The sequence below is a fragment of the Bombina bombina genome, chromosome 5 (assembly GCF_027579735.1).
Source record: "Bombina bombina isolate aBomBom1 chromosome 5, aBomBom1.pri, whole genome shotgun sequence".
NCBI lineage: Eukaryota > Metazoa > Chordata > Amphibia > Anura > Bombinatoridae > Bombina > Bombina bombina.
Window position 1 is genome coordinate 380,868,604 of NC_069503.1, and position 19,374 is coordinate 380,887,977.

At 38.0% G+C, this 19,374-nt stretch overlaps 1 protein-coding gene across 3 annotated transcripts in view; it reads right to left on the reverse strand.

Moving 5' to 3' along the window:
* Positions 1 to 19,374, reverse strand: part of TBC1D5 (TBC1 domain family member 5) — a 1,730,009-nt gene that overhangs the window by 682,536 nt on the left and 1,028,099 nt on the right. For all 3 annotated transcript variants that reach the window (XM_053714215.1, XM_053714214.1, XM_053714216.1), the window contains one exon: positions 3,064 to 3,172. In XM_053714215.1, the coding sequence (XP_053570190.1) occupies positions 3,064 to 3,172 (109 nt within the window). The remainder of the gene's footprint in view (positions 1 to 3,063; positions 3,173 to 19,374) is intronic.

Consider the following 19,374-nt stretch of genomic DNA (forward strand, 5'->3'; position numbering starts at 1 on the left):
TTGCTTGTAGTAAGAATAGTCCATTATGACCAATGCGCCTCCCTTATCGGCCTCCCTAAAGATTAGATCTTTATTTGTGCTCAAGTTATCCAGTGCTCTCTTTTCTTCTTTGGTTAAGTTGTTTCTGCAACCCGGTTTAGCCGAATTACACATTCTCTCTGTGTCATCCAATAGTAGTCTACTGTACGTTTTAATGCTAGGATTTGTACTTGAGCAATCATAGGTGCTTTTAGGTTTTAATTTGTGGATGTTAGCAGTTTCTTCAGTAGTATCTCCAAGTCCCATACCAAAATGCTCCTTCAATCTTAAGTTCCGTTCAAATTTTTGCATATCTATGTACATATCAAAGGGTTTGTAGAAAGCTGTTGGGATAAACGACAATCTCTCAATTCAAGCGGGTTATGCGGAATAACAACAAACAGAGTAATGCCCAACAACAGTTGATAGAAATGAAAGCACGATTCTTACAGAGGGGTTACCAAGAGAAACAGATTAACCAACACTTCCAGAAGTTTACCTCCATGGATCAGGATACAGCTTTAAGAACTGTGACAAAAAGGGATAAAGAGAGAAGGATGATATTGACGACTACTTATACCTCAGACAAGCAGAACCTACAAAAATTGGTAAAAAAGAACTGGAATATCGTGGAAAGTGATAAAAATCTGCCATTTAGGGGTTCCAGATATCCACAAGTAGGCTTTGGAAGATCACGCTCTCTACGGGACATTCTGGTGAAGGTTGACCCTGTATTGTGCTACGAAAAATCGAACTGGCTACAGACTAAGAAACCTGGTTGCTATAAGTGTACGGGATGCACCACATGTAGTGGTTTATCTAACGCAAAATTCTTTGTTCATCCAACCACCAATCGCAGATACACTATCCGGCATAGAGTAACCTGCACGACGACGCATATAGTGTATTTATTACACTGTCCGTGTGGGTTATTCTATGTCGGAAAGACTATCGACGACTTGCGCACCCGTATGGCCAATCATCGTGCAGCCATTCGATTGGCTATAAAAAACAAGGGGTCAGACCAACCCGTGGCACGACATTTTGCGCTGACTGGCCATACGGTTGCAGACCTGAGGTATGTGATCATCGATCACATTCCACCCCCAACTAGAGGGGGTGATAGGGATAGACTCCTGTTGCAGTGCGAGTCCAGGTGGATCTTCAATCTGGGCACTTTGGTGCCCGGAGGGTTGAATACCAACCTGGACTGGCACTGTTATCTGTGATACCAAAGGTTAGGGAGTATTATCCAGATGTTAGCAGTAAAGTGTATTCTGATAGCTAGTATAGCCATACTAGGTGATATGTTTGATTCAAAATTATGTCTATACCTATTCCCAGTTTAGAAATAGTCAGGTAAATTTGACACAGTAAACTACACGCATCGTAGAGATGTTAAGTGTTGTAACTATCTAGCTCTTATAATAGATAGTGTTAGATTGTTAAGTGCATTGAGATTGTAACAATTGAACTGCTCTATATTGTAACCGTTTGTATTCACAATTTTGTTTTTAGTGTACACCGCGGCCGGTTGCCATGCCGACGCTCTGACATGCGCAGTCTTGCGCACAGGACGCCGGGTGACTTCCGGTATCGCGGTGATAGTCGGTGGAGGGTTTAAAAGGCATTCAGGTATGTACACTGTTGTAAAGTCTGAGGACGAGGTTAAAATCCTCGAAACGTCACTTTGTTAAAATAAAGCGGTAATTGCTTTAAGGTACAAGTCCTGGTGAGTGCTCTTTTCTTGGATATTTGTAAAGGCACACTGCGGCATTGGATGCACCCTGGGCGGTTGAACAGCGGAGTGAGTGCAGAGTTCATTTGGGATTTTGTATATATATATATATATATATATTAATCTACACATATGTATGTACACACACACATATATATATATATATATATATATATATATATATATATATATATATATATATATATATATATATATATATATATATATATATATATACACACACACAGATAATGTCTCCAATACACACAAATGTATATATATACCTTAATATATTTTTTATTAAACGGTTTTACGCTATGTCCTTGCACTCTATTTCTTTTGCATAAATCTGTGAGAACGTGAAGGGAACAGAATACCAGCCTCTAGAAGGATTGAAAGTCCATACTCTAAGAGGGGAAAGGCACATACTCTGAGAGGAGAAGAACACTACCATCTGACCCTACTACCACAGCCACACCAGGACCACGGAAGTTTCACACTTACAAGAGGCGGCAACTTACCTCATATGATTGAGGTCTGTTCTAGTAAGTGTAATACCTACCAGATTTTCCTGTATATTTCCTAATGGATATCTAGTCTCCATTTGAGACTATCTCATTGACTATTTTAATTTGTTGTCACTGTCATCACTACCACCTCCAATACAAGGGACAACACACTGTGTGAAAAATATTTTGTATATGACAGAGTATTCGATTAGACTCTTGTACATCTATATTTACCTTCAATCATAACTAATACCACTAGTGAGACCAGGGTTTTGCACCTAGGATAAGCGTGGTTTTACACTCTCTCCTCTTGCATTTTTCTGTTTGCTAGGATTCTTTTGCCTCCCTTTTGAGCAATCAATTCCTTCACACCTCATTACAGCTGCATTTCCAGGTTTTCGAAACTCATAACTCCAATCAGATACAAATAGTAACACTCAGCGCTAACTTTCCATTGCTTTGTGTTGGATTCTTTCCTTCACAAATCAAACTCCCCCCCTATATATATATATATATATATATATATATATATATATATATATATATATATATATAAAAATCTATATAGATATATAACTATATATATATATATGATATTTTCAGGTTTTAAAATCATCAAAGGTTTAAAAACAGCTCAGTATGATTATCAAAATATCCTGCACATAATAATCAAGGATTGTAAAATAGTAGCTGTAGCCGCCTGGAAAATCCTGTGAACGCATCAGTAATCTTCAAGCGCATCAGGTAAAATGTTGATACACTGAAACCACAAACTATAAATAAATATTTTCTTCTTACCTTCCAGCAAACACTCCGGAACCTGCTGCTTCTCAGCTGCCCATTAATCCCTTTCAGACGTATTGTTGCCAAATATTTGTTGTTTTCAAAGAGCTCTTCCCATTCTTTGCTATGAAGGGAAAAGGATGTATTATATTTAAGAAAATATTATCAGTGCCATCCCTGAGTCATAAACAGTTCTACTATAAATGTTATATTAAGAGTTTTTTGCTTTGTTTTATTTTTTTAATTCAAGCACAATTTTGAAACGCATAGTTGTCTTTTTTGGACACATTTCTTCTTAGGATTTAATGAATATGTAGATCGCTATAATTATGCCAGTTACTGAAATTCATAATGCCTATGGAGGCTATTCCATTTTCTCTAAAATGTTGGTACTGCAGTTCAGTGAATAAACAAGAAAAATTAATATTAATATGAGCATAACCATATTTCTGCTCAGAGATACAGACACACCAACAGAATTATCTGAGTGGAACTCAAGCTAATAACTATTAGTTACTCAGTAAAATATTTGCTTAAATGAACCTTCTTTTTCTTCTTAATGGCAGACTGGGCTGTTAAACATAATAGAGGCCTGCATTATTTAACTTTTAGTGCTATTTTCCAATGAAACGGTTTGCACTTATTTCTAAATGAATGGTTTTAAATTTTTAACAGGTGCTGGCAAATTTAAATAAAAAAAACATACAAAAAAATGAAAAAGCTTTACTGTATAAACTGTTAAAAGGCAAGCTTCGGCACCTTGCCGTACCTATGGCTGACTAAATAAACAACCCAAATATGCCTCCCAGGCTTACAGACACAAGGGGCCTAACACCTGTGCCTCATTAATATACAAGTAAATCTACTCTACTGGGAAACGATTTGAAATTAATTGTCCCAAACCATTTACAGAGTTTGAACAAAAGAATTAGACTTATCTCTTCTGACTTCCTGAGTCAAATGCCAAGAATGACACATCAGCTGCTTGAGAACAGAGCACAGTGACTTAGACCTTGCAAGTTAATATATGTTCCTTGTTATTTTTTGTTTTTGTTTTCTCCCCAAACAATTAGGAAATAAAAATAAGGTCACTGTCAAATTAGTCTTAAGTGAATCGTGTTCGCTTTTTATTTTTTTAATTCCTTTCCAGATGTGGCATATTAGCTGTTCAAGTAATAAAACTTCAAACGCAAGAAAAATAACATATTTGAGTCTTAATAATATTTAGAACAGCCATCCACCTGTATATTTAAACACACTATAAATATGAATTTAATTAGTTTATATTACCAAAAAAAACAAGCCTAAAATGTGGAAAATATTGGTGTCTGATAAATGAGAACACATATACGACAGAACAAACACACCCAAATATTTGTCTAGGAATATGATATCTGAAATTTGCCAGTTGTCAAAAGATATACAGTGGGGCAAAAAAGTATTTAGTCAGCCACCAATTGTGCAAGTTCTCCTACTTAAGAAGATGAGAGAACCCTGTAATTTTCATCATAGGTATACCTCAACTATGAGAGACAAAATGTGGAAACAAATCCAGACAATCACATTGTCTGATTTGGAAAGAATTTATTTGCATAGTATGGTGGAAAATAAGTATTTGGTCACCTACAAACAAGCATGATTTCTGGCTCTCACAGACCTGAATCTTCTTCTTTAAGAGGCTCCTCTGTCCTCCACTCATTACCTATATTAATGGCACCTGTTTGAACTTGTTATCAGTATAAAAGACACCTGTCCACAACCTCAAACAGTCACACTCCAAACTCCACTATGGTGAAGACCAAAGAGCTGTCGAAGGATACCAGAAACAAAATTGTAGACCTGCACCAGGCTGGGAAGACTGAATCTGCAATAGGCAAGCAGCTTGGTGTGAAGAGTGTGGGAGCAATAATTAGAAAATGGAAGACATACAAGACCACTGATAATCTCCCTCGATCTGGGGCTTCACGCAAGATCTCACCCCGTGGGGTCAAAATGATCACAAGAACGGTGAGCAAACATTCCAGAACCACACGGGGGGACCTAGTGAATGATCTGCAGAGAGCTGGGACCAATGTAACAAAGGCTACCATCAGTAACACACTACGCTGCCAGGGACTAAGATCCTGCAGTGCCAGACGTGTTCCCCTGCTTAAGCCAGTACATGTCCGGGCCCGTCTGAAGTATGTTAGAGAGCATTTGGATAATCCAGAAGCGGATTGGGAGAATGTCAAATGGTCAGATGAAACCAAAGTAGAACTGTTTGGTAGAAACACAACTCGTCATGTTTAGAGGAGAGAGAATGCTGAGTTGCAACTAAAGGACACCATACCTACTGTGAAGCATGGGGGTGGCAACATCATGCTTTGGGGCTGTTTCTCTGCAAAGGGAACAGGACGACTGATCCGTGTACATGAAAGAATGAATGGGGCCATGTATTGTGAGATTTTGAGTGCAAACCTCCTTCCATCAGCAAGGGCATTGAAGATGAAATGTGGCTGGGTCTTTCTACATGACAATGATCCCAAACACACCGCCCGTGCAACGAAGGAGTGACTTCGTAAGAAGATCTCAACCCCATAGAAAACCTTTGGAGGGAGTTGAAAGTCTGTGTTGCCAAGCGACAGCCCCAAAACATCACTGCTCTAGAGGAGATCTGCATGCAGGAATGGGCCAACATACCAGCAACAGTGTGTGACAAACTTGTGAAGACTTACAGAAAACGTTTGTCATTGCCAACAAAGGATATATAACAAAGTATTGAGATAAACTTTTGATATTGACCAAATACTTAATTTCCACCATAACTTGCAATAAATTATTTCCAAATCAGACAATGTGATTGTCTGGATTTGTTTCCACATTTTGTCTCTCATAGTTGAGGTATACCTATGATGAAAATTACAGGCCTCTCTCATCTTCTTAAGTGGGAGAACTTGCACAATTGGTGGCTGACTAAATACTTTTTTGCCCCACTGTATACAGTGAATTTAAATTTCATTTCCAAGGATAGATTATATTTTTTTAAACTTAGGATAAGGAACAAAAACATTCATTTATCTTAGATGCACGGTTTTACATAACATATCTCACAACGCTTAATCTTGTACACACCCACCTCCTTTGGTATAAGCTATTTAAATGGTAACTACCTTTTCTGCATGCCTAATTGATGTTACATAGCTTCTAATACAACCCAGCAGAAAGCACGATTAGAGATTATGCGGTGGGTGGTACGGAATCTGATTGGCTCTATTTCTTGCTTACGTTAAATGGAATAAACAGAAAAGAGGCTTAAGATGAAGCAGCAAACAGTAATGAACTTATATGTTTAATGCCTAATTTAAAGGGACAGTAAACACCTTGTAATTACAAGACATTTCTGTTGTGTTGCTGTAAAATAACACATCAGCCAAGTCTTTACTTTTTAAAACAAATTAACATCCTTTTAACTGCAACTATTTACCAATAGCCAAACTCCACCCACCATTTTACTTATTTGGAGGAGCCAATCTGGGCTTTAGTTCACACATAACAAGGCTAGTTGTGGTCATAATGTTAGTATAAATTGTTTTATAGTTGTTATCTTCTAAAGCAATTAGATACAGATATGTAGCATGTTTAGCCTTGAGAAGTCAGCAGGGTGCACTCCAAGTTCTTAGAATTAGAAATTGTTAAATTTTCAGAGCTAAATTACAAGAAAATGTAGCAAAACAAATAATGAAAATATATTGCAAATGTGTTTCATTATGCATAACTAAACATTTTATAAAACAAATCTCAAGGTGTTTACTGTCACTTTAAGCAGTGGTGAAAGCAATTACTTTTAGATGCTCAACTAATTTATGGCTAATCCACAGGCAGCAAAATGAATAAAGAGCTACAAGACAAAACTTACTTAAAATAGCCAAGTAAGGCCTTTATCTCTAGAAATATCAAATATGTATTATAATCCCAACGTTTAGGGACACAAAAGTATCTCCTATGCGTGCCCTAAACACTGCAAACACTGTGTGCTGAGGAGTATTTGGGTGTTGAGGGGATTGCTCTGGGTGAAGTCACATTCTCTTATTTTGAAGTCATTTAGAAGCTAAAGCAAATGAGGTTTTTTTATATCATTATTTTCCTATTTTATGCTACAATATTAGTATTTCTGCGTTGCCATTTAGCGTTTAATCCTTCTAAAGTCCATCGATTGAAACATGACTTATTTGTCTACATCGGAAGTAAATATTGAAATCACGTAATCGTTCATGTGATCGCACGATTTCAATGATGGAATCATGTCAGGGGGCATTGCCTATGACACTAGGCACGCCCTTCAGCCCACAATCCCATTTAGGAAGCTGCTATAGCTTCCGAACAGCCAAACGGCTAGGACGTTCTATGCCGTCTTAACGGTGCTAAAGCCCAGCGCAGTTAGGATGGCAGGGAATGTCCAAACGGTGGGAACTAGATAAGCCATCTCTTAAACTTGTGCTGAAGCCGTTTTTTAAACGCATCAGTATGAGATTACCTACACAAACCATAGCCTCAATCACTTTTGCTCAATATTTGTTTGTAAAAAATGCTAATAAGGAATTTATTATCTTTGTGTACATGTGTTATTGTCTATAGTTTACATAGTAAACAATAGCATGGGAGAACATACTGATGTTCCCCAAAACACCAAATATTAAAAATATACATTATACAGAAAATGAATACCAATAAAATACCTAATTATAAAAATATCAGACACAGTTTTTAAAACATTTTGACAATTCCTATTCCTGTCCAAATTCACTTAGCAAAGTAAAGTAATAAATAACAAATTAATAATAAAAAACAAAAAAAACAAACACCAAACATAAAATACCTGCACCAAAAAATGATTTTACATAGATATTCACAAAACCCCATTTATTTAGATACCTGCAAATGTTTGTATGTTTATACAAACAAGGAACATTGAAGCCTAACACATACAAATCAAATGAAGTCTAGTGGCTGAGACCAGCGTATATTCTTTTAGCAATCAATAAGAGGTATAAGGACATAAAACTCCTTATTTGTTGATTGGGCACCTCATTCTAAAATGTAACTAGTGCTATGAAGTATATTTCATGTCATTGTTATGCAATCACCTAGTAGCTGGTAAGATGGAGGGCCACTCATTTGAGAGAGGAAGATTGCCAAAAGGATCTTGCATGAGAGGGGGGGTATCCCATGTCAATGATTCTGATTAAGTACACATGGTTCTATGATGTTTGCTCTACCTGGATGTGTGATCACCCTATTAAAAAGTCATACTTTACCTGTTCTCAAAGAGTAAATAAATGTCACAGCTGCAAAGCAATATGGCCACCAAATAGGTCACAGTTTCTAATAAATAACATGTGGCATTTTACTGATTTTAAAGAGACCTGGGATCTAAATGTATTATTATTTGGAATAAAAACTTTAAAAAACACGTGTCGTATTATGAAAACAATAACTCTATGTTTACACCGTTTAAAATATGTTGGATACCAATTAACATGTTTACACTCAGGCACAGCATGTCTGGCTTTTTAATGTCTACTTCCAAAATTAATAAGCAGCTAGATGATCGGCCAAAATCATAGTCTCAGAAAGAGCAGCAGTATAGCTAAATGGTTTTAACAGATACTTCATGTCTTAATAATAGCTTATTTCACCAAAATGTTGCAATAACTACTTCATGTTCGTCAGTTTCATAATAATAGATGGTTTTCGAGCATTCAGTGACCTAATTACACATTATATTGATTCTATATGACAAAAATGTGGAATCATTTAATATTGTATTTTGGATGTATTTTATTTTTTTATTTAATATAGAAGTAAAAATAAGATGTGCATTTCTGAATTATCGCTCTGACATCTGTTCCTTCCAATGAGGCAACATTAAATGACTATAATACTGATAACAGGACTGTTCTTGCCAGGATTTCCGTCAGACTTTGCAGATTGCAGTTGTTTTGTGTGTGTACAAATGTATAGATCAGAAAATTAAACATAAAATCATTTATTGCATGCTTGCAAAAACAGCTTTCTCAACACAACTTTGGTTATATCTTGAAAATGATATTAAAGTTCAATGAAATGTTATGAAAATTTGAAAATAGATCTAAATTCAACTAATATTTTAAAATAATTTATCTAGTCTCATATCCTAGCTAGGATTACAAGGCAAAAAGTCATCAACATCAAGTGGATAGATACAAACTGGCTATTCTCCTTTTACCCCCTTATTGTCCATTATAGGATGGAAGATCAGGGAAGGGATATGAGCAAGCTAAGACTACCTATGTGTGGATGTGTAAAAAATAATTTAGGGCCAGATTACCAGTGGAGCGCAAACGTTTGCAAACGAACAATAAGGGGGTTGTGTGGGTCGGCTATATCACTCATATTACAAGTTGAAAGTAAACGCAATTGCTTGAGCACAATTCAAGTCTATATATGTGCATATATGTATTTATATGTGCATATATGTATTTACAGACATATATACACATAAATACATATGTACACACATACTGTGTGTGTGTGTATATATATATATATATATATATATATATATATATATATATATATATATATATATATATATATATATATATATATATATATATACTGTATGTGCATTGGAGTGCTTTGCAGCTAAAGTATATGAAAACATGAAAAAACATTATGCAATGCTAATTTTTAATAAAGGTTTATTAGGTCTATGTACAGTGCCTTCCACTAATATTGGCACCCTTGGAAAATATGAGAAAAGAAGGCAGTGAAAATAGCTTTTATTGTTTAACCTTTTGTTAAAAAAAATATACAAAGTTCTCATGGATATCAAACACTTGCAAACACAACACAGGTTTATCCAAAAAAATAAATCTTTGTTAAATATATGTGTGGCACAATTATTGGCACCCCTATGAATTCATATGTGAAAAATATATTTGCTATATTCCCATTGATATTTTACATTCTTTAGTACACCTGAGTGACAAGGAAAAGGAAATTGTTCAACCATGACTTTCTGTTTCACAGGGGTATAAATATGAGGTAACACATAGGCCAAATTTCCTTAGTCATTCATTACAATGAATACAAGGACTATAGCTATGATGTGCAGCAAAAGGTTGTTGCGCTTCAGAAAATGGGAAGTGGCTATAAGAAAATATCAAAAGCATTGAAAATGCCTATTTCTACCATCAGGGCAAAGATGAGGAAGTTCCAGTTAACTGGAAATGTTATGAATCAACGCAATCAAGAGGACGTGTGTCTATATTGTCTCAACGCACTGTTAAGAAGATGGTTCAAGTGGCCACAATATCTCCAAGGATCACAGCTGGAGAATTGCAGAAGATAGTTACATCTTGGGGTCAGAAAATCTCCAAAACTACAATCTGTTGCCACCTACATCACCACAAGTTGTTTGGAAGGGTTTTAAGAAGAAAACAGCCTCATCCAAAAACAAACTCAAGCTTCTTTAGTTAGCCAGACACTACTGGAACTTCAAATGGGATTTGGATCTATGGTAAGATGAAACCAGAATAGAGCTTTTTGGCAATAAACACCAGAGGTGGGTTTGGCGCACACAGAAAGGTAGCCATATAGAAAAGTACCCCATGCCCACAGTTAAATATGGTGGAAGCTCTTTAATGTTTTGGGGCTGTTTTACTTCCAGAGGACCTGAACATTTTGTTAGGATACATGGCATAATGGACTATATCAAATATCGATAGATATTAAGTAAACACCTAACTGCCTCTGCCAGAAAGCTTAAAATAGGCCATGGTTGGATCTTCCAGCATGACAATGATCCTAAACATACATCAAAATCAACAATAAAATGGTTTACTGACCACAAAATCAAGGTTCTGCCATGGATATCCCAGTCCCCTGAGTTGGACTACATAGAAAACCTATGGGGTGAACTGAAGAGTCCAACTGTAAATATCTATACCTATATATAATCATGTATGTGTGTGTGTATATATATAGATTATGTTTGCTTTCTCCTTTTAAACATGCAGTGCCACATACAAATTAGTGCATTTTTGGGAGAAACATAAATAAGTTCTGAACATAGGTGTCTAAACCCACTAACTGAGGAGAAAGAAATCTTCTGAAGAAATGCAGAAATAGAGGATTTCTTTTTGGACTCCATTAATTCCAATTATAAATACAACCATGTTATGTTTATCCTGACAAGTGTTTTCATGTGAGATTGTTATTCCATTTTATACACTCAGAATCTGCTCAGGTAGTCTGCTTTGTAATTCTTATCTGCAAGATATACCTTAGTTAAATTGTTCAGATTATTCTAGGCCCAAGTGAATTATGGGACTTGTCTCCTTCAAAGCTGCTTGGCTTTTTGTTTCCACCTGAAAATATATCTAAAACAATGAAATATGTAGTCTGTAAGAATCTTCATAGACTACTACATGCAGAGTTTCCTGAAAATGTTGCAATATTCTTGCTCATATCTCCAGAATATTGAAGTGTACAACTAATTCATCTGTACTGCGTTTTCCTTTAAAAAAAAATGACTCAACCCAACTTGGTAGAGCCTACAGCCAAAGAGGTTCTGGGATGGGAATACCTTTACAGAGCTTGAACTTCTGCAACTTCAAATCTATATGCTGTCAGAGAACAGATGTCAAAGGAAGTTTCTGCTGCAGAGTGTTTTTCATTATTCCATTCATTTATTAAATACTGTTGTATGGGCACAGCCACTACCTTGTCCATTTGACAACATTAATTGTGAATGTCATTTAATCCAACATCTTCATCTAGCATTGTTTTGTTACATTGTTCTTTACCTATGGCCACTTCAACTGAACTATTACAATGCAACGCAAAGTGGGACCAATATTCAAAATACAATTAAATTGTTTATTAAAGGTACATGAAACCCCAAAAATGTCTTTAATGATTCAGATAGAGAATACAATTTTAAACAACTTTGCAATTTACTTCCATTATTTAATTTGCTTAATTCTCTTGTTATCTTTTGCTGAAAAATTCATATAGGAAAGCTCAGAAGCAGAAAAAAACATAGGTTCTAGTTGCTGATTGGTGGCTGCATATTTATACAGATTGTTATTGGCCCACCCATGTGTTCAGTTAGAAACCAGTAGTGCATTGCTGCGCCTTCAACAAATGATACCAAGAGAATAAAACAAATTAGACAATAGAAGTAAATTAGAAAGTTGTTTAAAATTGTATTCTCTGTCTGAATCATGAAAGAAAAATTTAGGGTTTCATGTCCCTTTAACTGTTCCACATTTTTTTGTTAACACATACAGGTTCGCAAACACTTGCAACTAATACAAATGTTTGAGTGCTTTTTTATATGTTGGAGCATGTGTTGCCATTGATTTCACAGTCATATGTGGTCAAAAACATCTGCAACTTGATAGTCTGGTCCTCATCTTGTAACACATTACAGTTTTTCATATCATTACAGTGTATTATTTATTATTCACCTACGTGAATACAATTCATAATCTTTATCAAGCAGCATTTGTTCACAGTTCAATAAAAGTGTTGGTTATTTATTTTCATTTATTAGAGTGAAAGGGGAATACATCATCCACCATATTGTAATATTACATAAATATTACATATATATATATATATATATATATATATATACATTGCGGTCTATGTGAACACACAGTACCCATAAACCGCAATGTAAAGGCACTATTCAGTGACATTTGATTTCCTAACACCACACTCCCACCAACTTTAAAGCCCCAAAACTGCCTAGAGCAGTTATTTTTTTTTATAAAATTGTACTTTAAAAAATAAATAAAAAACCTATAATGCTCTAGGTATTATTTTGAGGGCATTTGGAGCACTTTTAGAAAATTAACCAGAGATCTAATCTCTGGTTAATTTTCGGAACACTAAATGCTACCGCGAGCTTGCGGGTTCCATTTGTAATCTAGCCCAAAGTATTAACAATCCAAAAAAACTAACGCCTAGATTTACAGTTTGTCGTTAGCCGTCAAAACCAGCGTTAGAGGCTCCTAACGCTGGTTTTGGGCTACCGCTGGTATTTAAAGTCGTATAGGTAAGGGTCTAATGCTCACTTTGCAGCCGCAACTTTTCCATACTGTAGATCCCCCTACGCCATTTGCGTATCCTATCTTTTCAATGGGATCTTTCTAACGCTGGTATTTAGAGTCTTGGCTGAAGTGAGCATTAGAAATCTAACGACAAAACTCCAGCCGCAGAGAAAAGCCAGGACGCAACCTACATTATCCCTATGTACCCCTAATCTGCTGCCCCTAACACCGCCGACCCCATTATTATATTTATTAACCCCTAATCTGCCGCCCCCAACGTCGCTGCTACCTTACCTACAATTATTAACCCCTAATCTGCCGACCGGACCTCACCGCTACTATAATAAATAGTATTAACCCCTAATCTACCTTACCAGCCCTTTAAAGGGCCTTTTGCGGGGCATGCCCCAAAGAATTCAGCTCTTTTGTCTGTAAAAAAAACATACAATACCACCCCAACATTACAACCCACCACCCACATACCCCTAATCTAACCCAAACCCCCCTTAAATAAACCTAACACTAAGCCCCTGAAGATCATCCTACCTTATCTTCACCACGCCGGGTATCACCGATCGGTCCACAAGAGGCTCCTCCGAAGTCTTCATCCAAGCCCAAGCGGGGGCTGAAGAGGTCCATGATCCGGCTGAAGTCTTGGCCCAAGCAGGGGCTGAAGAGGTCCATGATCCGGCTGAAGTCTTCATCCAAGCGGGAGCTGAAGAGGTCCATGATCAGGCTGAAGTCTTCATCCAAGCGGGAGCTGAAGAGGTCCATGATCCGGCTGAAGTCTTCATCCAAGCGGGAGCTGAAGAGGTCCATGATCCGGCTGAAGTCTTCTATCAAGCGGCATCTTCAATCTTCTTTCTTCCGGATCCATCTTCATCCCGCCGACGCCGAACATCCTTCTTTCCCGACGAATGACGGTTCCTTTAAGGGACGTCATCCAAGATGGCGTCCCTCGAATTCCGATTGGCTGATAGGATTCTATCAGCCAATCGGAATTAAGGTAGGAAAATTCAGATTGGCTGATTGAATCAATCAGATTCAAGTTCAATCCGATTGGCTGATCGGAACAGCCAATAGAATGCAAGCTCAATCTGATTGGCTGATTGGATCAGCCAATCGGATTGAACTTGAATCTGATATGCTGATTCCATCAGCCAATCAGAATTTTCCTACCTTAATCCCGATTGGCTGATAGAATCGTATCAGCCAATCCGAATTCGAGGGACGCCATCTTGGATGACGTCCCTTAAAGGAACCGTCATTCGTCGGGAAGTCGTCGGTAAAGAAGGATGTTCCGCGTCGGCAGGATGAAGATGGATCCGGAAGAAAGAAGATTGAAGATGCCGCTTGATAGAAGACTTCAGCCGGATCATGGACCTCTTCAGCTCCCGCTTGGATGAAGACTTCAGCCGGATCATGGACCTCTTCAGCCCCCGCTTGGGCTTGGATGAAGACTTCGGAGGAGCCTCTTGTGGACCGATCAGTGATACCCGGCGTGGTGAAGATAAGGTAGGATGATCTTCAGGGGCTTAGTATTAGGTTTATTTAAGGGGGGTTTGGGTTAGATTAGGGGTATATGGGTGGTGGGTTGTAATGTTGGGGGGGTATTGTATGCTTTTTTTACAGCAAAAGAGCTGAATTCTTTGGGGCATGCCCCGCAAAATGCCCTTTTAATGGCTGGTAAGGTAAAAGAGCTTAACAATTTTTATTTTAGAATAGGGTAGGGCATTTTTTATTTTGGGGGGCTTTGTTATTTTATTAGGGGGCTTAGAGTAGGTGTAATTAGCTTAAAATTGTTGTAATATTTTTCTAATGTTTGTAAATATTTTTTTATTTTTTGTAACTTAGTTCTTTTTTAATTTTTTTGTACTTTAGTTAGTTTATTTATTTGTATTTATTTGTAGGTATTTTATGTAATTAATTTATTGATAGTGTAGTGTTAGGTTTAATTGTAGATAATTGTAGGTATTTTATTTAATTAATTTAATGATAGTGTAGTGTTAGGTTTAATTGTAACTTAGGTTAGGATTTATTTTACAGGTAATTTTGTAATTATTTTAACTAGGTAGTTATTAAATAGTTATAAACTATGTAATAGCTATTGTACCTGGTTAAAATAATTACAAAGTTGCCTGTAAAATAAATATTAATCCTAAAATAGCTACAATATAATTATAATTTATATTGTAGCTATATTAGGGTTTATTTTACAGGTAAGTATTTAGCTTTAAATAGGAATAATTTATTTAATAAGAGTTAATTTATTTCATTAGATTTAAATTATATTTAACTTAGGGGGGTGTTAGTGTTAGGGTTAGACTTAGCTTTAGGGGTTAATACATTTATTAGAGTAGCGGCGAGGTCCGGTCGGCAGATTAGGGGTTAATACTTGAAGTTAGGTGTCAGCGATGTTAGGGAGGGCAGATTAGGGGTTAATAGTATTTATTATAGGGTTATTGAGGCGGGAGTGAGGCGGATTAGGAGTTAATACATTTATTATAGTAGCGGTGAGGTCCGGTCGGCAGATTAGGGGTTAATTATTGTAGGTTGCTCAGCTCAAACGGCCCCATTGTTTCCTATGGGGGAATCGTGCACGAGCACGTTTTTGAAGCTGGTCGCGTCCGTAAGCACCGCTGGTATTGAGAGTTGCAGTGGCGGTAAATTATGCTCTACGCTCCCATTTTGGAGCCTAACGCAGCCCTTCTGTGAACTCTAAATACCAGAGGTATTTAAAAGGTGCGGGGGGAAAAAAAACAGCGTTAGCTACGCGGGTCGTTACCGACAAAACTCTAAATCTAGCCGTTAGAAAGTTAGACTCCCACCATTTACCTCCAAGCCCGTAGAGATCAGCTGCGGTCTACCTCAAGGCTCTTCGCTGAGCCCCACCCTATTCAACATCTACATGGTCCCTCAACATCGTCTCCTATGCCGACGACACCCATCTAATCATCTCACTCACCAGTGACCCCACCACCGCCAAGAGAAACGTCCACGAAGGGCTGATAGCAGTCGCCACCTAAATGAGCGACAACTGACTCAAGCTGAACATAGACAAGACCGAAGTCGTCCTCCTCGGTCCCACTACATCCACCTGGAATAACTCCTGGTGGCCCACAGCCCTGGGACACCCTCCAACCCCTACCGATCATGCACGAAATCTAGACGTCATCCTGGACTCATCGCTCTCCATGGACCGACAAATCAACGTTGTCTCCTCTGCATGCTTCCACATACTCCACCTGCTGCGAAAGATCTTCAAGTAGATCCCAACTGAGAGCAGGAAGACTGTCACCCATGCACTCGTCAGCAGCCGACTGGACTACGGCAGCGCACTCTACGCCGGCTCCCCCATCAAGCTCCAAAAGAGACTCTAGTGCATCCAAAACGCCTCGGCCAGACTCATCCTCAACATCCCTCGTCAATGCCACATCACCAAACACCTGCGGGACCTGCACTGGCTCCCCATCAACAAAAGAATAACCTTCAAGCATCTAACCCACGCATTCAAGGCCCTCCACAACATCGGTCCCGAATACATCAACCACTGTGTTACCTTCTACACCCCCGCCAGACAACTTCGATCGGCCAACCAAGCCCTCGCAGTCATCCCCGCATCAGGAAAACCGCAGCGGGAGGCAGATCATTCTCCCACCTGGCAGCCAAGACTTGGAACACCCTCCTGCTGCACCTGAGACAAGCTACCGCCCTAACAAAGTTCAGAAAGGACCTCAAGACCTGGCTCTTCGACTGAACTGCAACCCTTAGCACCTTGAGACCCTTACGGGTGAATAGCCACTCTTTACAAGAACCCAATAGATAGATAAAAAAGGTATTTGTGTTTTCTAAAAAACAGTTATACTTATGAAACTAATATATCTAATATATCTAATTAGTTTAGCAAGCTCTATATGGATAATTTGTTAAAATGAAAGTGTACATACAACATATACTATAACTGGGGCTTTTCCCCCCATAATAACGCAAAAGGCTAGTTTCCAACCTATATTTCTGCCTAAAAAGGAAGAAGAATATAGCAGCTGAAAATAAAAATATATTTTTTAACAACATTTGCCATTAATATTTTTATACAAGTTACATAAATAAATATTTTGATACACTTTTTTAAAAGTAACAGAAACTGACACACTGTATGGAAAGGTATATGTAACAGTTGCTACAAAAGTGATCCTAATGATATATTTATATGTCTACCTCCTTAACCCCTTAATGACAACTGACATACCAGGTACGTCATGCAAAAACTAACAGTTAATGACAATAGATGTACCTGGTACGTCATTTGTCTAACAGAGTGCTGGAAGCGATTGCGATCACTTCCAGCAGCTCTCAGGGTATTGCAGTGATGCCTCGATATGGAGGCATCCTGCAATACCTTTTTACAAGCCTCTGATGCAGAGAGAGCCACTCTGTGGCCCTATCTTCACCGGTAGCGATTGTGCCTTCGTTGGTGGGTGGGAGCTTAGCAGGGAGGCGGGTGGGCGGCCCATTGCTACCCAGCATCCGGTTCCTGTAAGTGCAATGTGCACGCCTGGTGCCGGGAGCGTGCAGGGGGGGTCCTGCGAGGGTGCGCGCGTGTGTGCGAGGGCGGGCGTGCGCATTAGCCACTGACACCAATGAGATCATCAGAGGGAGAGGGGAAAAAAAGTTAAATATTAAAGGATCTGGGAGGGGGGTGGGGGTATTGAGGGGGGGCTGCTACACTACAGAAAAAGCGTAGTTAAAGGAAAAAACAAAAATACAATGTTTTTGGGGGCAAACTAGGTACTGACAGACAGCTGCCAGTACCCAAGATGGCATCAATTGGGTAGCGTGGGGAGGGTTAGAGAACTGTTTGGGGAGGATCAGGGAGGTTGGGGGCTAAGGCAGGGGTCCATCACAGCTGATTAAATATTTTTTAAAAAAATAAATAAAAAAAACTCCTTTTATTTAGTACTGGCAGACTTTCTGCCAGTACTTAAGATGGCGGGGACAATTGTGGGGTGGGGGAGGGAAGAGCTGTTTGGGAGGGATCAGGGAGCGGGATGTATCAGGTGGGAGGCTGATCTCTACACTAAAGCTAAAATTAACCCTACAAGCTACCTAATTAACTCCTTCACTACTGGGCATAATTCATGTGTGGTGCGCAGAAGCATTTAGCGGCCTTCTAATTACCAAAAAGCAACGCCAAAGCCATATAAGTCTGCTATTTCTGAACAGAGGGGATCCCAGAGAAGCATTTATAAATGATTGCACAAGCTGTTTGTAAATAATTTCAGTGAGAAACCTAAAAATTGTGAAAAATGTAACATTTTTTTTTTATTTGCTCACATTTGGCGGTGAAATGGTGGCATGAAATATACCAAAATGGGCCTAGATCAATACTTGGTGTTGTCTACTACACTAAAGCTAAAATTAACCCTACAAGCTCCCTAATTAACCCCTTTCACTGCAGGGCATGACACGTGTGGAGCACAGCGGCATTTAGCGGCCTTCTAATTACCAAAAAGCAACCCCAAAGCCATATAAGTCTGCTATTTCTGAACAAAGGGGATCCCAGAGAAGCATTTACAACCAGTTGTGCCATAATTGCAGAAGGTGTTTGTAAATAAGTTTAGTGGGAAACCTAAAGTTTGTGACAAAATTTGTGAATTTTTTTTTTTATTTAATTGCATTTAGCGGTGAAATGGTGGCATGAAATACACCAAAATGGGCCTAGATCAATACTTTGGGATGTCTTCTAAAAAGAAATATATACATGTCAAGGGATATTCAGGGATTCCTGAAAGATATCAGTGTTCCAATGTAACTAGCGCTAATTTTGAAAAAAGATGGTTTGGAAATAGCAAAGTGCTACTTGCATTTATTGCCCTATAACATGCAAAAAAAGCAAAGAATGTGTAAACATTGGGTATTTCTAAACTCAGGACAAAATTTAGAAACTATTTAGCATGGGTGTTTTTTGGTGCTTGTAGATGTCTAACAGATTTTGGGGGTCAAAGTTAGAATAAGTGTGTTTTTGTTTCCATTTTTTCCTCAAATTTTGTATTTTTTTTATAGTAAATTATAAGATATGATGAAAATAATGGTATCTTTAGAAAGTCAATTTAATGTCAAGAAAAACGGTATATAATATGTGTAGGTACAGTAAATGAGTAAGAGGAAAATTACATCTAAAACACAAATACTGCAGAAATATAAAAATAGCCCTTGTCCTTAAGGGTAAGAAAATTGAAAAATG